Raw genomic sequence first — 26,798 nt, forward strand, 5'->3', positions numbered from 1 at the left:
TAGAAGGGGAGATATCGGATCGATACCTACACCGAAGGTTGGGGCGACACGATACTTGTGGAGGCGAACAAATATTGATTGTTGACGGTTGACGGTGGTCATCGGGGAGTTTAGGCGCGGCCGGGCCTCGTCCACCCGCCGGAGCCGGATCCGGGCTTGACGGCCTTGCATCTACTTAGGCTGGAGGTTATAGAGGTCCCGCCAAGACTAATTTCGGCCAATTGTCGGCAATGTTTTTACAGCGTCAATACCCCGCTAAGACCGCCAAAGGGTTTACACTATCGCCACGGGTTAGCTACGGGTTAGTTCGCCGGGGGTGCGGGGGGCGACGCCAGCCCCCCGCTGGTTAGGATTCGGGTTAAGGTTAGGGTGAGGGTCAAGGTTAGGGTACGGGTTAACTTCGTTTTCTTTTTTTTCGATTTGGTTAAGGTTTAGTAAAGTTGTTGCTACGCGTCTTCGCGATTGTGCATTGTCGATGTTGCTCTAAGTCGTCGCGGCCCCGCTTACCCCGTGGCGATTGTAAATACTTGTAAGCGGCAACCTCCGAAATTAGTCTTGGCGGGACCTCTATAACCACGACCCTACTTAGTCTCCCGCCCTGCATACTGCGGTAGTGTGTGCCAACAGGGCAAGGCCCGGAGTTCCTGCTCCAACGCAATCTAAGCTTCCTCGCCTTGCCATCATCCAAAGGTCCGGGGCCGGCACAGACGAAGAAACGACAGGGGAGGTCGTGACGTTGGATGAAGCGAGTTTCGGACAAATATTTCTGGGATTGCCGGACCCACGCGAAGAGATCCAAAAGCATCCACTACCAGTGGCCCAGTTACACGTTACTGTAGTGTAGGCAGGTTATCAACATTACCTAGATACCTGGGTATGTTGCATATCTTACTTTTACTGAACGGGAGTGGGAGTGGTATGCCGAGCGTCAAGAGAACTTAGGGACTTGACCAAAGCGGAAGAGCCCGTTTCTCCGTTGCGATCACGCCGAACCCGTCACCGTCACCGGAATGCGCCCATTTTTAGCTAGCGTCCGTGCTAACGTTGAGCTACTGCGTATTGCATGCAGTATTCCCACATGGCAGCGAACCAAAGTCGTGGGACGCGTGTCCGGCGAACAGTTGGGCCGCCCGTTCGGCCAACTAACTAGCGTGAACTGGCAGGTCTCGTGGTCGCTTTCGGACTGGGCGGTTCGACCAGCAGACATCGATCGGTCTGTGACTGCGCGATTCCGCACGCAGGCGGCGGCAAAGTGTGGTTACTCACGCCCTCGCAGACTCGATGTCCGCCTGTCTGTTGGTAATCCGGACAGGCCCGTCCACAGCCCATGGAAGCGCCAGGAAAGGCCTGAGCCGCCAGCAGGCGCGCTGCCAGTTAGGTAACCATCCATATCAGAGCGAGGTCGAAATGTATGGGGGGGCTTGGACGCTGGAGCCAGCCACATTTCCACAATCGAGCACGGTGACACGGTGACACGACAGACTGGATCGTGACTTGAGGTTGATCTGGAAATACGCTGTAGCCGCCCTGGGACGCAGGGGCTAAAACCCGCGGGGCGCCCTGGGGCCCAATCAGAGGCCGGCCGGAAGTCTTGGAACGCTTGGTGCATGAAGAAGGCAGGCCTTTGATTCGCAAGGGTTCCATGGTCGCTGTGACAAGCAATTGCTTCGCATTGACCCTCCCCAGGCCCGAAGTCTCGCTCGTGGCCTACCGCCACGCCAAGAGTCGTATCCACTCGGACGAGGGGATTCAAGCTCATGCGGGATGGCTCGAAACCCTTTGGGAAAGGAGAGCGGACAGCGCGCGCTGCCCACCGACCTGCCGACTTGGTTTCCCTATTCACTTAAGTACCTTCATCGTGACACCAGCCTCAGTTGTTGGGGTTCGGGACGGATGCATGAGAGAGACAACCGTTAAGTTACCTAACTGACTGGGCCGTCTAGCGTGCGCGCGGCGGCTCTGGCCGCTGGGGAGGCCAGAGCGGCTGCAGTGACGTTCCGTCTCGTGTCGATCCGGCAGCCCTCGACAAGGGGCCCGTCCGATCCTTGCGCCATCCCTCGGCGTCTGTGCCGAGCTGCCTCGGAGATCTTCCAGAACACTAGCTCGATACTTGATGCAAGTGGTTCGACCGCCACCCTGAAAACATTCGATCGCAGACGGAGGCTGCGTTTCTTGTCCGCAATCCTGAGAGACATATCGCATCTTTGAGGATGTGCGAATGCTCGCATCGCAGCCCAACCTACCGCTCACACACCCAATCCTCACCCCCCGAGTGACCCCTTCCTGACTGCCCCGCTTTTTAGAGAAGTCTCGGGTTTTGCTTGTGGCTGGGCCCCTAGCAGAGTCGCACCTCTTCCAGTGAGCAAGGGAAGCCCCTTGTCCGGCTGTCACAACGGCCTTCTTGAAAACACCCCCCTTTCACGGGCCCGACAACTGCAGTGGACCTGCATGATCTTCTTTCCCAGTCAGCCATCTCCAAACCAGGCCCAAAAGTCGAGTCCTCGCTTGTTGGGCAGAGTGCGGGTCTGCAGGCGGTTACCATCTCACCTGGTTCTGACCTTCTTTTTTTCCTCCTATTCCCACATATCTCAACTCAACCCCGCGTTCAAGCTCCTTCAGAACCGACCTTTGGCCACTCCTTCCAAGTTTCTACCACCAGAGAAGACCCCTTAGAAGATACACCATCCTACGGCCAACCCAGCCGCTAATAGTTAAGCCATATTCCTTATCTCAGGGGGCAGTCAGCCGTCGCCTCTCACCAGCCTGCCTCGCCCCGATTCGACAAGGGTAAACCGAAGAGACGGACTCGATCCCTATACGCAGAAACCCAGCAGGAGCTGCACTCGCTACCGCTAAAGTGAGAGGATCATCGTGGAGGGCTTCGCCGACGCCGACCCCAAATTCAGGACGCAGACGCAGACGAGCTCGCGAGGGACGGCAGCTGCAGGACAGTGGTCAAGTGCACTTGCATGCCAAGGTGCCACTAGTTAATTCCGTTCTCGACGACCTTTTTGGGCAACTTGGCCGTCCGCTCGCCCTGCTCGGTCTATTTTGGTTTTGACGGACACTGCTCGGCTGCGAGAGGCGAAGGCAATTGGAGCCTCCAGACAGCGGGGAAATTTCTGGGCAAGCCTGTCGCTGACTCGGACAGCCAGCCACCTCGCTGCCGCCCGCCCAGGCTAAGCTAGCGCCGTCAGACCCCTGCCACGGCTACCCGTGGAGCGCACTGGACCCCCGGGCAGGGATCCAATTCCTTTCCCGCTTAGGTTCTGAAGCTTAAAAGCCAGGGCACCCAACCCCTCAACGCAAGCGCCGCATCGCTCCGCAGCTGGGCCGGTTGCGGCCGTACGGGAACGACTTACTTCTGCGATTTTGTTTTTCCAAAGGCCGCACGAACTTGCCTGGCTTTGACAGCTTTCGCAACCGCAGCGCACTGGAGGAAGCATGTCGTTAAAACAGGTGAGGAGTGATCCCCACCCACTCCACTGGCCACCAACCCTTTTGCAGATCCGGCGACTTACACGCGCCGGCACAGGAAATCGAGACTTGGGTCGAGGCCCTCAAGTACTACGACAACAATGAATTCGACGAGGCGCTGAAGACCTTCGACAAGATTTCAGACACGTCCAAGATCCTGTTCAACATGGGCGTCATCAACGCGACGCTCGGTCAGCACGAGCAGGCGGTAAGCGTCACATACACCCCCGGGGTTCTCCTGTCAACCTTACGAGAGTTGGCGTGCTGACGTTCGATTTGGTGTAGGTCGAGTGCTATCAGCGCGCGATCAAGCTTGACCAGTACCTGGCCGTGGCGTACTTCCAGCAAGGCGTGTCGAACTTCCTGCTCGGCGACTTCGAGGAGGCTCTCGCGAACTTCAACGACACGCTCCTCTACCTGCGCGGGAACACCTTGATCGACTATTCGCAGCTGGGCCTGCTGTTCAAGCTGTACTCGTGCGAGGTCTTGTTCAACCGCGGTCTGTGCTACATCTACCTCGAGCAGATGGACGCCGGTATGCAGGATCTACAGTACGCCGTCAAGGAGAAGGTGGTCGAGGACCACAATGTGATCGACGACGCGATCCGGGACGAAGCCAAGGTGCGCCCTGTTTTTTTCCCCTTTGATTTTCGGTCCGTGGTTGGCTGACGCTTTCGCAGGGCTACACCGTCTTTTCCATCCCCGTCGGCGTCGTCTACCGACCAAACGAGGCAAAGGTGCGGAATCTGCAACAGAAAGACTATCTCGGAAAGGCGCGACTGGTTGCTGCGTCAGACCGCAGCAATGCCTTCACGGGCTTCGCCGGTACCGAGTTGAACAAAGGGGTGAGTTGGGATCATGGCCGGTTTGTCTCAAATTCGCCATTGCTAACTCTTGAGAAGCTGGCTGCTGTTGAGGCCAAGGACGACAGGCCAGCCGAATCCCTTTCCTTCGCCGCCACCAACCTCGTCAAGCCTGGCCTCCAGAGCAGAAGGCAACAATCCGAGCCGCCGGCCAACCGCAACGTCTTCCCGCCTACCCCGCCCCCCGAGAACGACAAATCAACGCAGATGAGCCGCGGCGCGTCCGTGCGCAACGGGCCCAAGCCGATCCCGAGTAGGCTCAATCTCGACAGAGTGAGGTCGAATGAGCGCTACGAGAGGACGTCGCCCGAGGACGGGCCACGACCGCGGCCTGCTCGTTCCGCCTCGGCCGCCGCTCCGTCACGCGGCTTCTCTCAACGCGAGCCCCCGAGGAGAAGGAGAGATGAGGAGGAGGACGCCTACCCGGATGATGTCTACGACATGTACGGAGTCGGCGGATCCCGAAGCAGCAGGTCGCAGAGAGGCGGTGGCGGCCGGACACGAGACCGATACATCGAGGAGGAAGACGAAGAAGGCAGCGACTACGACGACGACGCGTCGTTCGACGAGGGCGAATTCGAGATAGTCTCGAACCGCCGGCAGGGCCCGGGTTCTGTCATGTCCGGCGGGTCGAGGAGGGGTTCCTCAAGGCGAGACGTTCTCCGCACCGTCCGCGTCAAGGTACATGCCGGTGACGTGCGCTACATTGTGGTCGGCCCCGCGATCGAGTTCCCCGATCTCGTGGATCGGATCCAAGAAAAGTTTGGCCTGCGTCGGCGGTTCAAGATCAAGGTCAAGGACGACGACTCGCCCGAGGGCGAGATGATCACAATGGGCGACCAGGATGATCTCGACATGGTCATGATGTCGGTCAAGCAGGCCGCGAGGAAGCAGAGGTCCGACACGGGGAAGATGGAGGTGAGTTTCTTCGCGGACGAAACGCTACGCTCGAACTGGAACGGCACACTGACAGTAGTCTTCCTCCCCTAGGTCTGGATTCAAGAAGTATGAACGACGCCCGCAGGCGAGATGCGCTTACTGTTTTATACCCCACCCCCCCCAAACCGGCCGACACACCAGCGGCATGCTTTTGGCTACGAAGTAATGATGGACGCCCACAACACCACCTCATCGTATATATGCTCATGACTTTTTATCCATCCCCCCGCGATGGCATGTCGCTCCACCTCCTGAGGTTACTTCCAGTTAGCCCGTTCCGGGACGACGTCCAGCTTCCTACCTTTTTTTGCATATTGTCTTTTTTGCATACCATCCGGACACCCACAGAGAAGCGGCGTTGGCATCACGGGAAATGTGTTTGATTCGGCTCGCCCACGCCCAAGGCTGTGTCGCGGCTGATTTCCCCAGAGGAATGAGGGACTTGCCACTATAATATATGTACTACATCTGCATTTCCGCTTTCTGTTTTCTTTTTCTTTTTCTTCCTTTTTTTTTTTTTTGTCGAAGCATGATGACTGCCGTTTTCTGTCTCCGTTCTGTTTCGTTCCTCGTCGCACGGTGGTGTTGGGAGGATTCCAAAAGAGCGAGGAAGACTTTAGATAGAACTTTTCTGGTTAGTGCTACTTAAACTGACCCAGGAGGGGTCTATGACCCTTCATAGGGGCCATGATATGAATCAAATCCCTCCCATACCGCAGATCCTACGTTCTGCTCGAGACCTAGGGTCTAATATGCGTTCCAGATCGAATATGTGCATTCCCACACGGCGACGCCGGAATCTACGCCCGCTTTCGCTAAGTGAGCCTTTGCAGCCAAATTCCACTTGACGTCTCCCAGGGGATAACGCTAGGAGATGGCCGTGAGGGAACTACAGGATCGAAGACGGGTTCTTTCCCGTGATGAGGAATCTTTCCAGCCAGACAGTTCTCAGGAACGCAAGGGGAGCACGCCATTTCTAACGAAACACAATGGATGGAATGGAAGAAGAAACGAAACACACCAGAGAGGGCCACTTCCGGGAAGGATATCGAACGTCAACAGACTCTGTTACGGTATGGTATGTACACCACAGTCAAGGGCAGGCAGCCATCGTACAGATTTTCTGTGTTTTTTGGTGTCATATACACACAGCAAGAGAAGCAGGCCGGCAGGCAAGCGTCATTCATCTGTGCCGCCGCCGCCCCTTTCCTTCCTTCCCCAGGACCCTTCGAGAAAGGGAAAAGAAACAAGCCGACTCTCCAGATAACCCACCCGCCGCCTCGTATGACGGCCCCCCAGGGAGGAAACTGCCAAAGCAAAGCTGACCCTGTAGACACAAGAGGTTGAGGCAACGCAGCCACAACCGCCCACTGACGTCAGGGAAGGGTAAGGTAAGTAGGTAGGTAGCTAAGTAAGTAAGGGTATTCCTCCGAACCCAAAGGAGAAGCGGTAAGTGAACCGAGTACACACCCAAGGCAGAGAGACAGAGAGAGAGAGAGCAAGTGATTGGCGCATCTCTCCCCAAAAAGTCAAACGCCGAGTCAGCCCACGCTGGCGCCCAGTTCCTCCCATCCCGATTCCATTTTGCTGGCCGGCTCCAGCTGCCACGTTCCCTGCATTGGTCAACGCGGTCGAAACCAAGACCAGGGAAGAACGAGAGTAAAGAGCAGATAGTGAGAAGGGGGGAAAGGGGAAAAAAAAGGGAAAAAAGCCAAGCAAAGCAAAACGCAAACTCGGCCGGAAACAAAGCGTGGCCTGAACCAGAGAGAGTATCTACACACTTGCGCACTGTCCCCGATCCCAAAACGCCACGGAAAGTGTCCGGTTACATATACAACAGTAAAGAAAATAGATCCCTGGGGCAAAAAAAGGGGAAAGAAAAGCAAAGCGAGAAGAAACCTGGAAGGTTGTGCCCCATCCACCAAGTGAGGCCGAAGTAGTAAACCAGCCCTGTGTTCCAGTTGTTCCCATGTCCCTTCCCATCCCGTATCAGTGGTTCCTTCCATATAGGATTCCCGAGATTTTTTTTCCTTCTTCTTCTTGTTCCATTCAAGGCGACCGTTCTTGCTGTGACTTCCTGCTTCATCCCCCGTTGACGAGGGAAAGAAAATAGATCAGGGAAAGTCAAGCGAGTAAATAACCGGAAAGTCACTCCGATGTGACCAAATTCGCAAATTTCCGTATCAAGTTCGCGATGCTCGCGAAACTCCCTGAAACACGCCTCACTTTCTTCCGTCGCCAGGTCGCTGGAAACCCATTCTCGTTCCAAACCAGGATCGCAAATCTGAGCCGATGGACCAAGTTCCGGAGGCTCGAATTATGAGTTGACCATCATGGACAGACCCCTCGTGTCGTCGTCCATCATCTGCAGACCGTCCAAACTGCGCGGCTCCATCTGGCCGAGCCGGCCCTCGACGCCGCTCAGCCGGCCATCTACGAGCGGCTGCATGCCGCCATTGGGCAGCGAGCCGTTACCGAGCCCGCCGCCGCCCATATTGGCAGGCGGCATGCTGGTGGCACCCATGGACGGCACGCCGTTGCCGCCAAGCATCGCCGGCCGTCCGCCTTCCAGGGCCTCGAGCCGCTTCTCGATGTTATCCAGACGGGCCGAGAGGGCCCCCTCCAGCCGGTTGATCCCTTGGGCCATTTCGTGGGCCATGCGGTCGACCTTGTTGATGATGCTCCGAAGGCTCTGCGCCACGGGCGTGTTCTCCTGCCCCGGGACGGCAGCGGGGATGCGCGCCTCGTGGTTATGGCGTGCCTCCTGCACGGCGAAGCGCCATTGATGGCCGAGGTTGACCTCGCAGACTGCTTTGGCGCGCCACGGGCAGTCGACCTTACGCGTGCTGGGGTTGCGTTTCTTGGCTGTGCTGCTGTACTTGACGCCGCCACGGTCACACACGAGATCGTAGCGCGTCGGCTTGCCTTCGCGGTAGTTGCTCGCGCGTAGCTTGACGATGCTGTAGCCCTGCTCCTTGGCCGTGCGCTGCACGGACGCAAGCAGATCCTCGAACGAGCGGTAGATTCCCTCGGGCGGGGGGGCTAAGCCGGCGGCGCTGCCCAGGGCGGGCGACTGCGGAGGCATGGAGGACGAAGGGGCGGACGGTTGCTGTTGCGACGCAGGGCTGGCGTCGGGGACTGGCCACGCCGGCAGGTTGTAGCCGGTCGCGGCGGACGATGAGTTCGCCACGGAGGTGGGTGACGAGTTGCCGGCGGGGTGGCCGGGACCGTACTGGTGCTGGAAGATGATGCGCTCGGCCTTACTAGCAGCGCCGCGTTGCTGCTGCTGCTGGGCTTGATGGTGCGGCTGGCCGGGTTGCGCGTGTTGGTGGTGTTGGTGATGGTCGCCGGCGAGGGCACTCAGGCTGCTGAGGCCGGAGGTGTCGGGCTGGGGAGCGGGCGCGAGGGTCGGCTGCGGATCGGGATACTGGGTGTGCTGCGGGGGAGCGGCGGTGTAGCCGTTCATCAATCCGTCGGGCTCGGCGACCTGATGCGATCTGTCGAGCTGCTGCGACGGGAAGGAGGGAGGTTGTTGGGTGGGCACGGTGTCGACGGGCGCGCGCACGGCCTGGCCGTGGCTGTTGGTAACGGTGGCGGCACCCCAGCCTTGGGGCGCCTGCGCGACGGGGGTGAGCGGGCCTGACGTCGCAGCGTTTCCGGCCTCGGACGCGCGGGCACTGCGCTGGCGCTTGCGCGAGCGTGACTGGGTCTGCGAAGCTGCTCCGGTAGCACCAGAGGGAGGGTCCATGTTGATTGGTGATGTGGCACGGAACAGCCAGTGGGAAACACTGTGCTGCGCGATAAAAGTTGTTCGTAGAGGGGAAAGGCGCCCTGGGGCTGGGGGCCTGGAGCCGAGAGGCGCGTGTGCGCGCGATCGCCTACCGACTGGTGCAGATAGTTTTTTAACCTGCCCGTGAAAATCAAATCCGGCAGTCGCCACAACCTGCAGAAAAAAATATAGAGGTGCTGCGTCCCGCTGCGAAATGGATTTGAAAAGCGCCGGTGGCTAACCTGCACTTGTCTGCAATCGCTCACGTTGGTTGATTTGTTGATGGAGGCTGCCTGGGCTGCGAGTGAAAGTGCTTTCCCTCCTGCTGTTGTTTGCTGCCCAGCCAGCTCAAGTTCCAGGTCCAACCGAAAAGTCCCAGCAGCTGTTGGCCCGAGCTCCCGGTCACCCGCACAAGGCAGCTTGCCTTCAGCCACTCCAAGGTTTTGGCGCGCTCCTATTGCTTGCGGCTGCACAACGGCCTGACCAACTTTTTGGGGCGGCGGGACCCAATCGCAGATCACACCTATCGCAAACACCAATCCCTGCCTATCTTGTCGTTCGTTGGCTGCACCTTGATCACACACTGGTCCTCGAGATCCCATTTGCATCGAGATCTGCCACACCCTCATTGTCTAGACCCCCAACAACGCGATCTCAGGAACTGCAGCCGCGTGTCATCTCGGGATCTCCGTCTCTTGCTTGCAGTTTCCCAGGCTGCAGACGCAGGATGGCAGACAACAAGCCAGCAGACCCAGCCAAGGACGGTCTGCAGCAAGAGGAAAAGCTTGAAGAGATGCTCGACCGTTTGAACCAGGTGCATGTTCAGGCAAGTTTGCGAGGGCAATCGATTCGCTGCTGCCTCCGCCCCGTCTTTGTTTTCTGACCCCGTCATGCAGCTACGGCATCTTCGCTCAGCGCTTCAGCGCATGTTGGCGCCCTTGACCACCAAACAGCCATCGCGTAAGTCTTGCCGGGTGGTTAGGTTGGATCGACTCGGACCGCTGCGGCCAACTGACAAGCCCCCCAGCCCAGGCTGCCTTTGCCGCATACATGCAGTCCGTTGACAGAGCCAACAAGGAAGTCGCAAGCTTCCGGGAAGCTCTTGTTGGCCTCCACTCTGACGGGGTCTTCGCTCAGGCTGGTGCCAGCCAAAAGGCAAACCCCAAGGGCATCAAGGCATGGCGTGCCCGTGATGACCCAGACTGGGCCGACCCAGATCCGAAGGTTAAACGGTCTCGGATCTCCTGATATGCAACCATAGCTATGTAGGCGAAGGACGGAGCAGAACTGGTTATTTTGATTATCAGGAGTTCGGAGTCGGAACAAAGAGCAACTGTTTTGGGCAGGATCAAGACATAAGAGCGTTTTCTTTGATAACTGAATCGGCGGAACAACACTGTTGTCGCCTGCGTTGCCTGTTTAGGAGTGCCATTAGGTAACTGCGCACATCCACTTCACATGGAGAGTCTGGGCTGATCTGTGCTGAGTCGGGAATGCACAGTATGGAGGAAATGGTGCCGATCTGGGGGTTACTTAGCGGACTCACAAGCCACAATGTGGCTCTGCTTTCTTAGTCGCCAACCCGCCAGCCGGCGAAGCGCTGCGCCAAGTGCCAGGGGCTCTGCCATTCCGATTGGGGCAGTGGGGCTTGCATTGTGCGCCCACAAGAAATTTCGAAACTGGTCCTCCAAAATCATATCACCTTGCACACCGTGATCGAGTCGACGGAAACCATCACGCCAGCGACTACAACACCGCAGAAATGGCCCCTTCACGAGTCACGTACCGTCGCCGCAACCCGTGAGTGCTCCCTATTTTCCGTCGAATTGATGGGAGACGGAGAAACCGAAAGCTTAGGGGAGGGAGCCAGAGGACCCTGCGCTAACTGGTTTCCCTGCAGCTACAACACCACGTCAAACCTGACGCGGGTTGTCAAGACCCCTGGCGGCGCGCTGCGGGTGCTTCACATCAAGAAGCGCGGCACTGCCCCGAAGTGCGGCGACTGCGGCATCAAGCTCCCTGGTGTAAGTGGCCTTGCGTTTATGCACATGGGATAATGGGGAAGGAAGGGTGGGCGGAGGACCGAACGCAACCGAACGATCGACGACCCGATTTCGAATATCAGAGCGCTGTCAGCATCCAGAAGCGCCTCCACTCTCTCCGTGCCAATTTATCTCGACCCGACCATGTCAACTTGGCTCTTGTGGCATGTCGCGCTTCTGGACGCCGGCTGGAACATGGGAGCGACCGGTGTGGGATGGAGAAGAGTCACGGACGGCGACATGCTGACACGACGCTTCCTTGTGCAGATCCCCGCTCTCCGCCCTCGCGAATACGCCCAGATTTCGAAGCCCAAGAAGACCGTCCAGCGTGCCTACGGCGGCTCAAGATGCGGCAACTGTGTCCGGGACCGGATTATCCGGGCGTTCCTCATCGAGGAGCAGAAGATCGTTAAGAAGGTGCTGAAGGAGCAGAGCCAGGCCGAGAAGAAGAAATAAATGCACTTGGTTTTGGTTCGGGGCGCAGGTTGACGGTCTCATTGCTTCGGTGTTCACTTGGGAAACGGGCTGCATGCCATGCAGGCGCACACACAGCCAGGGTTGGCTGTCTCTGATTCATAGGGCTGCTTTCTACGCCGGAATGAACTTTTCAATGGAAGTGGACTTCAGGCCGTGTTTCATGGGCTGGGATGCTGTGGAAAGTACGGCTACGGGGGTTCTGAGCGCCGGATGGCAACCGGTTACGGTCACGAGCGAGCAATTCAGGCAGTCACGCCTCAATGCCGGATTACGGGTGATGTTGACGAAGGTAGCGTGGCCTCCGTCCACCAGCGTTTTGACAAGCGACTCGTTTCCCGAGTGTAAAGAATCCGGTTTTGCTAGTGCCTCAACAGTAGCAGCAGCCGCAGCTTTTCCGTTGTTACGGCAGCCTGGTGGTCAAAATGGTTCCAAAACCCTTGCGTGTTGATGTGCTTGGCTGGTTGTCCGCATTTTCGCACCCCTGAATGGAAGCTGCTGACCTCAAACCTTTTCAACCCCTGCAATGACGTCGAGCTCGGCCAAATTTTGGTCAAGCTGCAGCTTATTGCACAGTCTGCGAAGGCGACCAGCACAACAACACGACACCAGGTATTTTCGAGTTCTTGGAGAATATAATTATCCTCTGGAAAGCCCGATTTCGAAGCGCATGAGACACTCGAGGAGGTAGCCATCCATTTATTCCGGTTTCAATACCGCCGCCACGATGGCGACCCCATCACCAGTCCTTCGTCTCTCGCTCGCCGGCAGCCGCGCCCTCCGCGCTGCCTCAGCTAGAGCCTTCTCCTCACAACTACCAGGCCCGAGGTCGCAAATATCAACGACACCACCCCCAACCCGTGCTTTCCGACCTCCCCCCTTCCGCAGCAGCAGCGGCAACAACAACATCTCCCCCGCCTCCGCCCCCGCCGCCGCGATGCACACCACGCCGCCGGCCCCGCGGCGCAAGCCGCTCGCCCACAACCGCGAGGAAGTCCCCGACGAGCCGCCGCCGACCGACTTCGGCCGCATGGACGTGCTGGCGTCGGCGCCGGCGCCGGCCACCGTCGTGGAGGCCTGCCTCGAGGACGGCTTCGCGCTCGGCGCGGGCGGGGGCCTGCGCATCGCCGCCGCCGGCGGCTGCGGCGCGCTGCTCGTCGGCGGCGAGGCCTTCGCGTGGCGGCCCTGGGAGGCTGGTCCCGCTGCTAGCTCCGCCGCGGCGGCGGCGGGGGGGATGATGGAGGAGGATGGGAAGGGCGGAGGGAGGAGGAGGCGGAGGCGGCTTCTGAATGATAAGGGCCAGTGGGAGGTCGGGAAAGAGGCGTTTGCGCTGTTGGGGTTGCTTTGGCCGAGGCCGGGTACGTCTTTTTCCTTCTTTTTTTCCTTTTCCTCTTTCATTCCCACTCTTGTTGTTTTCGTTTCTGTTGGTTGAATATGGCATGAGTGTCGGGAAGTGCTGACAGCGAGGTGGTTGCCCGCCGGGGCATGGACAGATCTGTTGATACTCGGTCTGGGACCCGAGATCAGACCGCTCAGTCCCGCCACGAGGCAAGCGATTAGCGATCTCGGCATGAGAGTCGAGGTGCTGGACACGAGGAATGCCGCGTCGCAGTACAACTTGTTGGCGACGGAGCGCGGCGTGGACGATGTCGCCGCCGCACTGATACCCATTGGGTGGAAGGAGGGTGCTGAATAGCCCGCTCTGGCTTCTCTCGCTCTTCCGGGCGTTGTATATGCAGGGTCTGAAGGGCCGAGAGGCCACGGAATGGAGAAATGTAAAGAACAACCGGAGGAGTCTGCTGGCGAGCTTTCTCAGGGGACCGGTGTGAGGATGTTTTGGGCGAAAGCGTGGTTTAAGCGGACCGGAAGCTGTACGATGGCATCATCTATCCGGAAAGGAGCCTACCAGCTTTCTCTCAAGTAACCGAGAACCTTAGTGCTCGGGAACTGCGGGAAAAGCCTATGATGGCTTGCTCGTAGTATGCTCTTCCATTTCAGTCTGTGGATAGCGAGCGTGAAGTGGAGCGGCGATATCTGGAAGAGAATGGGCCACGGCATCCTACGGAGACCCTGGGTTTTCCACCTCTTGCGAACCCGGCGTTTGTGTATATCACACTCATCAACTAGCTCACGAGCAGCGTGACTCTCGCCACGCAGCATCCCCTCATTACTGCCGTTTACTCTAATTCTCCCTCCACGCTCCCCTCTTTGAATCCTGCACCAGGTAGACCCTCCGGTCAGATGATCTCCAGGCTCATTGGCCTCCCTGAAAAACTACCATGGGTAACCCTTCTAGATCTATTAACAGATTCCATCGCGCCGCGCCACGTGCCATTCCACAAACGACCGGAACCTATCACCTTTTCAACTCCAGTTTTCAGGTGGTAAGGCCGACAAGTACGCCTCGGCACAGATCCACCGAGCCCATGCCGTCCAAGCAGATTTACTGCGCAGGGACGCTGGGGAACTCAGCAGCGTTGGCCTCAACCCACGCCTTCATATCAGCCTTGGTGGCAGCGGTAGCGCCGCTGAGGCCATACTGCTTCGGGATACCCTCGACGCGGTGGAAGGCGTTGAGGTTCTTGTGGAGCACAAGCTGGTAGCAGGAGGCGCTGCCTTGGCGGGAGATGATAGTGGAGTAGGCAAGGAAGTACTCCCAGATCTGTCCTACGGTGTCAGCAAGTTCGAGAAGCGTTCGAGGGACAACGGGACAGAGGCAACGTACGCGGAACCATCTCTTGCCGTACTTGGCCTCGACCTTCTCGCGGTTGGCCATCCAGTTGCGGTACCACCGCCAAAGGGTAGCCGAGTAGTGCACGCCGATTGTGTCGCAGCTCTTGACCTCGAAGCCGGCGCCCTCCAGCCTATCAATGAACCAGCCGAGCGGAGTCGATGCGTCGGCACCCGGGAAGATGTACTTGTTCATGAAGAGACCCCAGACGAGGTCCTCGTACTGCCAGCTCTTGCGCAGACCGGCAATTTGGAGGAAGAAGATGCCGTCGTCATCCAGCATGTCGTAGACCTGCCTAAGGAAGCCGTGGAAGTGGCGAACACCAACGTGCTCGGCCATCTCAAGGCAGGTGATCTTGTTGTAGCCGCCCTCAGGAACGGGAATGTCGCGATAGTCCATGCAAAGGATCTTGCTCTGCTCCTCGGGCACACCAGCCCTGCGCAGCGCGCCATTGCCCCAGGCGGTCTGGTTGCGGCCAAGGGTGATACCGGTAACCTTGGCGCCGTAGTTGACGCTGGCGAAGCGGGCCAGAGTTCCCCAGCCACAGCCGATATCGAGCAGCCGCTCGCCCTCCTTAAGGGCGATCTTCTCGCAGACCGCGGCGAGCTTGTTGTCCTGGAGCTCCTCCAGGGTCTCCTCGCGGTTGATATCCCCGATGATGCCCGAGGTGTAGATCATGCGCGGGCCGAGGAACCAGCCGTAGAAGTCGTCACCGCGGTCGTAATGGTCACGCACCTGCTCCTCGTCTGGTTCAAGTCAGGACTTTGTAACGGTGAGCGCGGCGCGGCGGGATGCAGTCAAACTCACCCTGAGATCGGGTGTGCATGAGAGCTTCTGGAATAAAGCCCGTCAGGAAGAACTTGATCAGGCTGAAGGTGAAGCGGAAGCTGGCCCAGTCGTGGCGGTACTCCAGCACCTCAAGGGCGTCGCCGTTGAAGTCGACGTCCCCGTCAAAGTACATCTCGTGGAAGGTCTCCATGGGGATCTTGTTCCGGCCATAGTACTTGGCCTGGTCGGCCGGCTTCTTGAAGGTGAGATAGTGCTCGACGGGGCGGCCGGGCAGCCTCGCTTTCTCGTTCTTGCGTGGCGAGATGGTCGAGGCGACGATCCAAAAGGCCGCAAGCAGGGGAAGGGTGGTGAAGAGGGCCAGGAAAATGGCCGTCTTCAAGCCTCCGCCAAGCTTCCATGACAGGTAGAGGGGCACGCCGCCGAGGATGCCGAAGAGCAGGAGGTTGGAGAAGCTCTCGGAGCCAGGACCCTCAGCGGGCAGCGGCGCATTCTTGATGGTCGGGTACTGCAGACGGTGTGTCAGTGCGGGTCATATTGGCGCAGGTTGCATGACAGCGCTTTCACAAAAAGAAAGGGGAGGAGCCTGTAGGAGGGCGGAGGCGTCGTCCGAGCCCTCACACACATATCACAGGAAGGAGACAAAACGTACCGAGGTCGTCCGAACTCCACAGTCCTCGACCTTCTCAAAAGTCGGCGTGGGCGCCTTGGGAGTTTCGATGAACTCGAACTCGGACTCACTGCCGTTGGCGCTCTGCGGCTTCGACATCTTGGCGGCAGCAACTCCTCCTTACAGCCCAATTGCGGACTGTCGAGCAGGCAGAGTGCGGAAATGTCGGTGGAGGATGGATTGAGGTGATGGGGAGGTTGTGGGAGCTTTGCCAACTTAGGTTTTCGGCAGCCCAGGGGAAGGGGAGCTCCAGCAGTTGGCGGTGGGGGAGCTGTGGCTGCCGTGCCAGTTGGGGCCCGCTGTAGCCCAAGCTTGGCACCCACTTAGCAGCTGAAGAGGCAGGGATCTGGATCTGGGTGCATGGATAACGGATGATCCCGTTTGCCCCTATTCTGCGCTCTTGCACCACCATTGAAACTTGTGCATCTGTCCACGTTTTTTGCATGCAGCGTCCTAGGCACCATGATTAGCGCGCTTACTGTGTAGAGAGGGGTGTTGAAAGATCTCTATTGCTGATTCTAGGAGAGAAGCGGGATGGCTTCCTAGCACGACGCCAAATAGAGCCTCCCCTCCCAGGGCCTCAACGTCCTTGTTCCGCCTCTCTCTTCGGCTCTCCGCTCCAGTTCCGCCGCGTCATCATAGTTCCCAACCTTAAACTCCAAGCCCCCATACTCCGGTAGCGCAACCGCCTGTTCATCACCGGTGAAGTTGAGCACTACAGCCGCTCGCTTCCCGCCTGCCCTCTTCCCAAATACAAACGTGCTCTCATCCTCCATCGCAAACGCCTCAAACGCGCCGTGCACCAGCACGTCCGCATGCTCCTTTCTGAACCGAATCATTCTCTTCCAGAACCCCAAGACGGACCCCTCCCCCTCGCTGACCTGCCTCTCGACGTTGATCTCGCGATACAGATCATGCACCCTCATCCACGGCCCGGCCTCGCACTCGGTAAACCCGGCATGCGCCGCGGCGCTCCACTGCATCGGCAGCCGGGCGTTGTCCCGGCCGAGGATCTGCAGGCTGCGCATGACGTAGTCGAGCTCGGCCGGGTCGCCGCGCGTGCGGGCCGCCATGGCGCGGTAGAAGTTGACCGACTCGATGTCGCGGTAGTACTCGATCGGCCACGCGCGCGGCACGTTGACCATGCCGATCTCCTGGCCCTGGTACAGGAACAGCGTGCCGGTCAGCGCGCACAGCATCAGGCTGAGCAGCTTGGCGCAGCGCGCCCGGTCGCCCGGCGCGTCGGACGTGTAGCGCGAGACGGAGCGTCCTTGGTCTGTTGGTGCCGGTGTCGTCCCGTTTCGAGCGGGGCGGGTGGTTAGATAGGGGTATATCGGTAGACTTTTGCCGTGGGGAGACCCCGTCGGGTTGGCAGCGTGTGCTAGATGTGCTTACCGTGATTCTCGCAGAAGACGGTGGTCCACCCGTCGGTGCCTTCGATGAACTGCTGCCACTTGGCCACAATACCCTTGAGCAGCGGCAGTTTCCACTCCTGAAAGTGGTATTTGTGCTCGCGGCCCTGGCCGATGTCGACGATGTCGAACTGGAATACCATGCTCAGCTGCTTCTCGCTCGCTCTGACGTACTGGAGCACCTTGTTCGGGTCAGGCGTGTGCGGGAGCTCGCCGACGGTCACGGCGCCGTAGTGGTTGAGAACCTTCTCATTCATCTCCCGCAGGAATTCGTGGATTCTCGGACCGTTGGCGTAGTACAGCCATGCCGGCTGTTCGTAGAACCGGGGGTCAACGATAGGAGCGTCCTTGAACTCGACCCCTTTAGAGTACCTTAAAAGGAGAAAATCGTGGGAGAATGAGCAAGGTGGCCGAGAAGATGCGAGTACGAAGCCACTGACATATTCACGCAGTCCACGCGAAAGCCATCCACGCCCTTGTCAAGCCAGAAACGCATGGCGCTGTCATAGATTGCGTTTCGCGTTTCCTCGTTCTCCCAATTCAAGTCGGGCTGCTCCTTGGCGAACAGGTGGAGGTAGTACTCACCCGTGTGCTCGTCAAACTCCCATGTCGATCCGGAGAAGTAGCTTCTCCAGTTGGTGGGCGGCAAGCGTGTGCCGTCCTCGGCATACCGCGGAGGCCGCCAGATGTACCTATAGAACTGTCAAGTCATGGTTACTTGATCACAGGGAAAAAAAAAAAAAAAAAAAAAAAAAAAAAAAAAAAAAAAAAAAAAAAAAAAAAAAAAAAAAAAAAAAAAAAAAAACTCGGGCTCACCAGTCCCGCTTCGGGTTGTCTTTTGAAGACCTCGATTCCTTGAACCAGGCATGCTGGTCTGACGTGTGGTTGATGACGAGGTCCAGGATTATTTTCATGCCTCTGGGGTAGCTGTTAGCCTAGATGGCAGCGAGACTGTCTCTGTGAGATAAGCACATCACCTCTGGTGGCAAGCTTCTATGAGATCCTCCATGTCCTTGACCGTGCCGTAGGGCGGGTAGACCTTCTCATAATCTGAGATGTCGTACCCCATGTCGACCTTGCTCGCACATCAGTCCCGATACCAAATACAGCCTTGACTGGATGCGCAGTGTAGCTCTTCATCCCGGCGCCAACAATCAGCTCACCTGAGGACTATTGAACCTGGGTCGAAGCAGAGAGTTAGCAGTTCACATTTCAGGCGTGAAGAAGGCTACTTTGAGCAAGGTGGTTTTACATGGGCGAGACCCAGACGACATCGATGCCAAGGTCTTTCAAGTAGTCAATCTTGCTCAGAATCCCAGGGATGTCTCCAAGACCGTCTCCGTTCGAATCCATGAAAGACGCGGGATAGATCTGGTAGCAGATGGCGTCCTTCCACCAGGCGTCTCTCGATCCGTCCGCCATGGTTGGCAAGGAATATTGCCCGCCGAGAAACGAGAGAGAGATGACGTCTCGGGCAAAACGGGAAGAGTAAAAGGTACAGAAACCGGTGACTGGAACTGGACAATGTCTGAACTACTCATCGAGTGTTGGATGGTGTTGCGTGGCGGTCCTCTGTAGTAACCTGGGAGGACACCATGATTTTGTTTTACGTCGGGCAGCAACCGGAACCGCCGCGAGACCAGGTTCCTCGCATGCAGAGCTAAGGAGTTCGGTACAGTCTAAACAAGGAGGAGGTGCAGGTAAGGCGGCAACCAAGAATACGCTGCATGTACATGGATGGCCGAAGTCCACTCGGGCAAGATCCCGATGGAGCACCAGCAGCCAATGGATCCGCGGGATATACGAGAAGCTAGCACTCATCGACTGGAGAAACCAGAAACAATGCACCTCGGTACGTTGGGCTGCCACCCCACGCATCCTCTTCTCGGAGGCGCCGGATCCGTCATTGATCAGAATTCAAGGGGATGTTCGCAACGAAGCCTGCAAATCCGGAAAGCGGAACGCCGTGCACGGCCAGCCGCCACCGACTCAAGCTGCCACTCATGAATGGCGAGGAGAATCGTACATAAGACCGAGTCAGAGATCGCGGAATCTCTTTCGCTCGGACATCGAGCTTGGGATTCCATCCGTGCCCAGGCGCAGGACTCACCTTAGTGCCGGTTCTGGAGGGTAGACCATCACGAGACGGTATCTCAGCGCTCCTTGTGTATATGCCCAGCGTTGGCGTACCAGTTTGGAGCCCGGCTGCTTCATGTCCGAGCTACCATATTCGCTTTCCCATGCTATCCGTAATCCTCGGTCTCGGGAGTGTCCCAAGATGCGGCCCAACCGGACGCTCCACCTCAACATCCAAGTCAACAACGGCGACGGCGTGGAGCCTATGAACCGGAACACTCGACAGCGTGCCGAGCCCGCCTCTATCCGGGGTCATCTTTTCCCATCCAGCATAAGTCAGTTCCCGACAGTTCTATGAAGGTGCAGCGTCACAGATACCCACTTCAATCGACCACGGCGAGAAAAACAAATAGCATACACGCGTGTGCGCTCTCGTGGGACGGCTGGTATCCAAGCCGAAGAACGGTAATCGATGGGGTGAGATTCGCGTGTGACCGCAGGATCGTGGAGGGTTCTTTCTATCTGTCTCGTCCGCGTTCCCGCTCTCGTTCCCTTTCCCGTTCGCGCTCCCGCTTATAGCTGTCAGCGTATCGGTCTTCGATCCTCTGGCGCTTCTTCCTCTCCTCCCTCTGGTAGTCATCTAGTCGCACGGGCCGGGAGTCCTTGGCCGTCTTCTGATTCCAGGCGCCGAGTTCCTCGGCGCCCTTCGCATCCTTGGCGCCCAGCCCAGTGAGGTTGGCACGCCTCGTCACCTCCTTGACTTTCCCCCTCATCTTGCCATCCCAGCCAAAGCGCCGAAGGAGAGTCGCGCCAAAGTCATCGACGGGCACAGAGCGGTAGTCCTCCGGCCGCGGGTCCCGGTCTGCGGCGTCGGAATCCACGTATTTGCGCTTCAGCGTCCTTGCACCCATGAGGGCGTCCAACGCCTCATCGTCGATGGTCTTGGCAATCGCTTCCGGCGTTCCTGAACCTCCACGCGACTTCGGCTCCCTATCCTCGCCCTCCTTGGCGCGTCTCGCCCCGTTCATGTTGATGATTAAGCCCCACTTGACTGGCTTACTTTGAGACTCGGAGCTGTCTGCTGTACCCCTATCCCGGTCAGGACCTGGACTACCATCCCTCCCCTGCCCTGTATTGCCATTTGCCGTGGATGGCGCCTCCTCCTGCCCGTCCTCCGCCTTCCGTTCTTCATGTTGCGAAGAACTGCCAGGCCGCTGTGCGTTTTTGTCGTCTACGCTCGCGCCGTGGATGTCGTAAGACGTGATTTGCTCGTGGCGACCGTGGCCTTGTTGGTCAGCGTCGCTGTTTTCCTCCGACTCGGAGTCGTCGTGCAGCGCATGCGCTCGATGTCGTCTGCCATGCGCGGGACGGGCGCGTTGCCGGATGCCGTGCAAAGAAGAGGATGACGAGTTCCCCAGTTGGATGGTTAATCCGGAGAACTTGCTGTCGCGATCCGACATGCCGACGGTCGACTATGGAGGCGCTTGCGGGGAGCAAAGCAACGGCGGCGGGCTGAATCCGTGCTGTGAAGTTTGATACAAACGGCTCTCTGGGTCGGTCAGCTGTGGCAAGACTGATGAGCAACAAGACGGCAAGTGGGGACTGGGGCAGGCTGCCAGCCAAGTGGGGCACTCTCGACGTCGTGTACACTAAGGTACTCCGTACTTGTGTACTCCGTAAGGTACTGCGGTATCCGTACGCTAGTGTATTCCGTACACTGCATTAGGTCAGGTGCGGAATAACTTCACGTCATTCACCCTTCCTCGTCAACCGAATATGTTGGCCTGAGGCAACAATATCAACAGCCTTATCCGCCTTTTGGACCCTGACAAGGCGTCAGTCTCTCCACCGAACGGCCAACACACCGCGATGAACCAGTTGCTCTCTCCAAATACATCCCCTCCTACTTCCGCTCCCCCTTTTCCCTCCTTCCTATCATGATGCATGCTCGGGCTCGCACGGCCTCTACGGCGCGAAGCTTGCCACTCAGACGACAGACGCCAATGCGCCCGCCTGGTGAAGGGTACCTCCGTACCCTTGCCCTTCTTGCGTCTCGGACCTGGCCAGGTGACGAGGCACACAACGGTGTGGCCTGACGCAGAGAACCAGCTAGTGCTGGCTTCCGTGGGCCTGCGCTGGAAGGTAGTCCTTGCAGCGCCCCTTTCGAGGCAGATCCAACCGAGTGATAGTTGCTCAGGGCATGGAGGTATCGTCTCCTTCCTCGTCTCGGTCTTGCATTCCTCTCTTCCGCGGTCAGCCTCACGCCGGATATTTCTCGGCGCGCTGCCAAGGGCGGCGAGGTGGGGTTCCTCACTGTACAGTACGGAAACACCCAGTTGGCGCACGTTTCTCACCTTCGCTGGTGCTCGTCCCCCGTTCGCACGGTGTTTCGGGTGCCTTCGGCGCACCGTGGCCCCCCAACGCAGTGGAGTTTTAGGCGGCTTTGCCTCTAATGGCAGCCCCAAAGCTGTCGTCAGCACCACCCTCAGCGCCGCCAACCCGCCTTTTCTTGCCTTCTTCAGGCTGGCTTAACATTTTTTAACCCCGGCCGCGCCGCCCATCTCACTGATTGTTGCGCCTGCCTTGACAACCTTGGAACCCCCTCAACACGGCACGACAGAGATTTACGCATCGCTCGGCCACGGTCGGTCAATCAGTCCAGCGTTGAAAAGTCGCAACGCGACCACTGTTCATCATCTGCTGCTTTGTTTTTCACTACCGTCATTCTGCTTAAGTCGACATCGCCATCCGTTTGATAAAAAACGGATGTCGCGGTCGCCGATGACATGACTGAGCTCGCGCTCGCCGACCGCTTGAAGCTGTTGAGATCAAAGCGGACGGAATTAAGGTGAGAATAGCTGCATTCGATAGAGCTCAATTTTCCGATCATTTTGATGGGCGACACGCCGCGTTGACCATTTTTAGGTCAATTGCATCATCGCGCAAACGCAAGCTGCGCGAGCTCTTCGCTGTTGCGACCGACGAGCACGATGGCATTCCCGACCTTGACTCCAGCGACCCGGACGCGCCTCCGACCCGGCCCGCCGAGAGCAAGTTCCTAGCCGAGTTCGATATTTGCCAGTATGTCCCACTGTGCCTTGAATACCATGTGCTATTATTTCCTTGCGACTATTTGATTATCGCCGCGTACATCGTCGCTCTTATCTAACACATTTCACTTCATTTGCAGTGGCCGGCGATTGAACGCGCTCGATATACCGGCGCGTCGGAAGCCCTTGTTTGATGTTCACCAACTTCGCGCGAAATATGCATCGCCGATCGAGTCGACGTCTTTTTCAACGTCGGTCGACGGTGTGTCGTCCCCAGCTCGGACCGACGGTGCGAAACTCGACGGACCGACCCCATCTTCTGGGAACACAGGCGAGGAGGCATCATCATGGGTTCCGTCATTACATGCCCCGATAAAGCCCCTATCAGCCAGCTCCGACGCACTTGGCATGCCCCATGCTGTGGCACTTGAAACATCCCAGGCGAAGAATGCACCCGATGCGCGCGGTCCTGTCGCCGCCTTGCCCGCGGCGGATAACCGGAGCCAGGCACCTGCAGACGATGAGGGAGAACGAACGTCCCCAGAAGGCTTAGTTACTATTCCGCAGGTGCCTCGTATCAACGTCCAGGTTTCCCGAGTTGACCAACCGCCGTTGCCGATGGAGCTCGACAAGCAAGGAGTCAGAAGTGCTGGATCTGCCGCTCAAGAACGACGACCCTCGTTTCCAGATTCTGCGCGCTACCCAGACGCACTATCATCTCCAGGCTCCACTGCGCACTCAGCGTTGACCCCGCTGGTTCACGATGCGTCGGCAGATACTAGTCCCGATGTTGAAGGACCTCAATATTCGGGGAGAGGAGAGGTGGTATCGGGTGGGAAACCCCAAGATTCAGGCCTGCTGGAAGAAGGCGAAGCCGGCGACGCTGTCCAGCCCGTTGCATCCGCGACGTCGCCTGTCGCAGATCTTCCACTACCGACAGCCATCAACAGCGTAGAAGCGCAGCTATTACGGGAATCGGCGGCAGCTCAACTCTCCCATCCCACTAGACCTGCAACAGGCGGTGCGCCAGCTCTCGTCGGACCAGGGCACGATGTGCCAGCTGCTCGGGACTCGGCGCGGACGTCTCCTCCGAAAGACGAGGTGTTAGGGGACATCAAAGCTGGGACAACGGCTGTCCGTTTGGACGGCCAGGGGCAGCATGGCACTACCTTGCCCGGCCACTTGGCTGGGCCCGCTTTGAGACGAGGCAGTGCCAACGACGTCCAGGAGCAAACTGGTGGTGGCTCCGTTCCCATGGACGTCGATAGGCATGGTGCGGATGCAGTCGGAAACAGAGAGTTGGCTGCAGTTGAATCGCAGGGTGGAGCTAGCATGGCGTCGACGCATGGGCCTCCAGCTGCGTCTACCACCGTCCCGGAGCCCTCCGCCTTCGTTCCTCGCACCACGGCTGTTGATAGTGCCCGGCCCAGTGATTCGTCCGCCAGGTCCGGATCACCCCCCGCAAACTCAGAGCAAGTTTCAGGAGATGCAAGCGGACTACGAGACCGGCTGGACCAGGCTGCCACGTCTCAGCCCCCGTCCACTCCTCGTCGCCAGCTTCTCTCCGGCAAGGGCGCTCGTGACAAGCGGCGGATGAGCATTCCAACCGTGATCTTCGGCAAGCAGCCTACCAAACCGAAGCCCGCCGACGGCGGTACTGTTATCGTCGGTCAGCAACGACCGGGCCAGAACCCATCGGATGATTACTTCATGCCCCTTTTCATCGAGGGCTTTACTCGGCAGTCGACGTGGATGAAGCCTATTGAGAAACTTCTCAATCAATCTCACAAGACGATTTCCACCTCTGACCAGTATATCTCGATGCTCGATTACCAAGCGTGTAAGATCCTGCGACGTGTCTATCATCTCCAGCAACACGACAAGTGGTCGTTGAGGCAACCGGTACGGTGCCCGGAACCGCCGAGGCCACCATCCCACAGGGACGTCCTTCTTCAAGAGATGAAGTGGATGCGCACCGATTTCCGGCAGGAGCGCAAATGGAAGCATGCGGTTGCTCGGAACCTTGCCTATGCTTGTGCGGAGTGGGTACACTCGGAACCTGCCCAAAGGCTGGCACTACAAGTGAAGGCGGTCATCCCGCCGCAACCGGCGGAGGGAGATGCAAGGAGGATGAACGGGAGTGCCTCCGATACTGTGGACGAAGGTCTACCCGATCTTGTTCATTCAGACTCCCCGATGGACCTCGACGATGAGCTTCCAGAAGTCATGGTCGACTCTGCCCCTCCGTCGGCCATCTTCACCCTGCAGGACGACGAAGTCGTATTTGCCCTCCAGCCATCCAAAACAGCAGACCTTCTGTTGGAAAATCTTCCCCTGCACGGCTCGCCGCTCGAGGTTCCGAAGTTCGACGTCGCGGGTGCAGATTACGACCCAGATGCCAAGTGGAAACGGCCGGCAGTGCCTCTGAGCAAATACGTGGAAGGCGAGATGGTACTGGCAAGTAACGGGACGCGGCGCAAGCGCCGGCGGTACGACTACATGGCGGAGGACGAGGACGACGACAACGAGGAAGTGGTCTTTGGAGGCGATCCGGATGGCGGTGCGGAGTTGCAGGCGAGAGACAATGGCGTTGCATTGTTCAATCCAGAGATGAAGGGAATCCGGGATCGCCTGCACGCTGGCCACCAGTTCCGGCCACCTACTGAGCATCCCATGCCGCCACAGTCCTTCTTCGAGAGCCGGACAGCTTCTCAGTGGACATGGGCCGAGGACGAGCAGCTGAAGTCCCTTGTCCGCGAATGCTCATACAACTGGTCGTTGATATCGGCCATGGTGTCTACCCCGTCGGCATTCGCCTCGGGGGCCGAGCGGCGCACGCCCTGGGAATGCTTTGAGCGATGGATAAGCCTTGGAAGTTTGGAGGGCCTGCCGAATGACATGGTGAGGACCCCATACTTTAAGGCCTACCAAGCGAGAATCGATGCCGCGCAGCGGAACATTGCGCAGCAAAACCAGAATGCACAGCAGCAAGTCGGACCAAACGGCGCGGTCACGCCAGTCCCCAGGCGGCGGCCGACCACAAGCGTGCGTGTCGAGCGACGCCGCAATCAGAAGCACCTGGCAATGATCGATGCCATGCGGAAGCTGGCAAAGAAGCGAGAAACGGCAGCTCAGAAAGCTCAGCAGGCGGCCAGTCTAGCGGCCATGCGCAAGGCCAACGAGGTACCGAGGCAACAGATACAGAACAAGACGCCCCGCGATTACAGCATCATGCGATGGGAACGAGACCAGGCCCTTGCCGAGAGGATGGCTGCTTACGCACTTCGGCAGGCGGACGCGAATGCGAGGAGATTGGTAAAGCGCCCCAATTTGATCCTACACTCCCAGCTGTGCGAGAAAGGGTTGGAGAGCTACGGGCTAACTCAGCATGATACCCGCAGAAGCAGAATCTCCCCGGCCAGATGCCAGTTGCGCCAGGTGCGGTCCCTGCTGCTCAGGCGCAGGCGGCGCAGATCGCTGCAGCAGCCTCGATCAACAATGGCGCGCGCCTCAACGTTCCGGGACAGCTGGCTATGGCTGCGCAAAACCGTGTTCCGGGACGGGTTTCGATGCCGGCAACTCCAGGGTCCGTCCCCGCTGCCGTTCAAGCGCGGCTTGCTGGCGGCCTCGTTCCACCGATCCAGATGCCAGGCATACCGCAAGCTCAACTTCAGGCGATGCAGGCGGCTGCACAGCAGCGATTGCCCATGGTTAATCCCCAACCAGATATCAACGTCATGCTTCAGGCACGGTCCATTCAACACCAACAACGGGCGGCCATTCAGCAACTACAACAACAACAACAGCAGCAGCAGCAGCAGCAGCAACAGCAACAGGCTACACAGCAGACGACGCCACAGGGGACGCCGCAGGCACCGCAGCAGCAACAGCCGCAGCAGCAACAGGCTACACCACAGCACCCGCAGCAGCAACCGCCAACAAGCCAGCAGGTGCATCCACTGCCCCAAGCGAACGGAACGCAGGGCTCGCCCACTCCGTTGCGAAATGGCATCAACGGCCTCAACCAGGCGGCGTTCATGAGTAACGCACAGGCTATGATGGCGTCGTTCAATGCCGCTAATGGCGGTGCGGGCTTGGCTACCTCGCCGGGTGCTGGCTTGGGTCTTCCCGCCGTGCCGGGTCGACCTCCGGGGCTCGCGCTGCCCCAGAGTATCACGCAGCGTCTGGCCGAGTTTGAAGCGCACTATCGGGCTAAGAACCCCAATCTTCCGCCGGAAACGATACGACAACTCGCAACCGAACATTTGGGCCGAATCATCGTCCAGAGCCAGCAGCAGGCAGCCATGAATGCGGCGGCCGGAGCGGTCTCGCAACAACCAATGAATAGCCCTCATCAATACGCTTCGCTCTTGCGAGCCCAGCAGCAAGCCCAGGCCCAACAGGTTGCTCAACAGGCCGCCCAGCAGGCTGCCCAACAGCATGCTGGGCAGCACCAGAGACAGGCGAGCGGAAGCGCAACCGCGGGTCCGGGCAAGTAGCTGTCGTCAC

At 58.5% G+C, this 26,798-nt stretch overlaps 9 protein-coding genes across 9 annotated transcripts; 5 read left to right on the forward strand and 4 right to left on the reverse strand.

Annotated features, from left to right (window-relative positions):
• Positions 1–3,059: 3,059 nt before the first annotated feature.
• Positions 3,060–5,544, forward strand: THITE_2120184 (uncharacterized protein). The gene is made up of 6 exons (XM_003655857.1): positions 3,060–3,459; positions 3,536–3,685; positions 3,763–4,098; positions 4,158–4,322; positions 4,380–5,258; positions 5,331–5,544. The coding sequence occupies exons 1-6, from the start codon at positions 3,445–3,447 to the stop codon at positions 5,349–5,351; spliced, it is 1,566 nt and encodes a 521-aa protein (XP_003655905.1). The 5' UTR covers positions 3,060–3,444; the 3' UTR covers positions 5,352–5,544.
• A 784-nt stretch (positions 5,545–6,328) lies between these two features.
• THITE_134757 (uncharacterized protein) lies at positions 6,329–9,363 on the reverse strand. The gene has a single exon (XM_003655858.1). The coding sequence runs from the start codon at positions 9,025–9,027 to the stop codon at positions 7,597–7,599; it is 1,431 nt and encodes a 476-aa protein (XP_003655906.1). The 5' UTR covers positions 9,028–9,363; the 3' UTR covers positions 6,329–7,596.
• Positions 9,364–9,370: 7 nt separating this feature from the next.
• Positions 9,371–10,449, forward strand: THITE_2120190 (uncharacterized protein). Its single transcript, XM_003655859.1, has 3 exons — positions 9,371–9,874; positions 9,945–10,008; positions 10,076–10,449. Exons 1-3 carry the CDS (start codon positions 9,776–9,778, stop codon positions 10,294–10,296), a joined length of 384 nt encoding a protein of 127 aa, XP_003655907.1. The 5' UTR covers positions 9,371–9,775; the 3' UTR covers positions 10,297–10,449.
• Positions 10,450–10,776: 327 nt separating this feature from the next.
• THITE_2096832 (60S ribosomal protein L34) lies at positions 10,777–11,905 on the forward strand. The gene is made up of 3 exons (XM_003655860.1): positions 10,777–10,848; positions 10,949–11,072; positions 11,358–11,905. The coding sequence occupies exons 1-3, from the start codon at positions 10,811–10,813 to the stop codon at positions 11,544–11,546; spliced, it is 351 nt and encodes a 116-aa protein (XP_003655908.1). The 5' UTR covers positions 10,777–10,810; the 3' UTR covers positions 11,547–11,905.
• A 689-nt stretch (positions 11,906–12,594) lies between these two features.
• THITE_134760 (uncharacterized protein) lies at positions 12,595–13,678 on the forward strand (the record flags this gene model as incomplete). Its single annotated transcript, XM_003655861.1, has 2 exons — positions 12,595–12,922; positions 13,058–13,678. 2 exons carry the CDS (start codon positions 12,595–12,597, stop codon positions 13,258–13,260), a joined length of 531 nt encoding a protein of 176 aa, XP_003655909.1. The 3' UTR covers positions 13,261–13,678.
• A 187-nt stretch (positions 13,679–13,865) lies between these two features.
• THITE_2120192 (uncharacterized protein) lies at positions 13,866–15,980 on the reverse strand. Its single transcript, XM_003655862.1, has 4 exons — positions 15,734–15,980; positions 15,103–15,589; positions 14,290–15,041; positions 13,866–14,226 (listed from the first exon to the last, which is right to left on the reverse strand). Exons 1-4 carry the CDS (start codon positions 15,848–15,850, stop codon positions 14,008–14,010), a joined length of 1,575 nt encoding a protein of 524 aa, XP_003655910.1. The 5' UTR covers positions 15,851–15,980; the 3' UTR covers positions 13,866–14,007.
• Positions 15,981–16,293: 313 nt separating this feature from the next.
• On the reverse strand, positions 16,294–18,585 carry THITE_2146540 (glycoside hydrolase family 13 protein; the record flags this gene model as incomplete). Its single annotated transcript, XM_003655863.1, has 6 exons — positions 16,294–17,027; positions 17,147–17,535; positions 17,604–17,855; positions 17,980–18,081; positions 18,141–18,242; positions 18,416–18,585. 6 exons carry the CDS (start codon positions 18,583–18,585, stop codon positions 16,294–16,296), a joined length of 1,749 nt encoding a protein of 582 aa, XP_003655911.1.
• Positions 18,586–19,646: 1,061 nt separating this feature from the next.
• Positions 19,647–20,785, reverse strand: THITE_2120199 (uncharacterized protein). The gene has a single exon (XM_003655864.1). It carries the CDS (start codon positions 20,697–20,699, stop codon positions 19,758–19,760), a length of 942 nt encoding a protein of 313 aa, XP_003655912.1. The 5' UTR covers positions 20,700–20,785; the 3' UTR covers positions 19,647–19,757.
• A 1,240-nt stretch (positions 20,786–22,025) lies between these two features.
• Positions 22,026–26,788, forward strand: THITE_2146542 (uncharacterized protein; the record flags this gene model as incomplete). The annotated part of the gene is made up of 4 exons (XM_003655865.1): positions 22,026–22,087; positions 22,165–22,320; positions 22,430–25,604; positions 25,691–26,788. 4 exons carry the CDS (start codon positions 22,026–22,028, stop codon positions 26,786–26,788), a joined length of 4,491 nt encoding a protein of 1,496 aa, XP_003655913.1.
• Positions 26,789–26,798: the final 10 nt, after the last annotated feature.

The sequence above is a fragment of the Thermothielavioides terrestris genome, chromosome 4 (genome assembly GCF_000226115.1).
Source record: "Thermothielavioides terrestris NRRL 8126 chromosome 4, complete sequence".
NCBI lineage: Eukaryota > Fungi > Ascomycota > Sordariomycetes > Sordariales > Chaetomiaceae > Thermothielavioides > Thermothielavioides terrestris.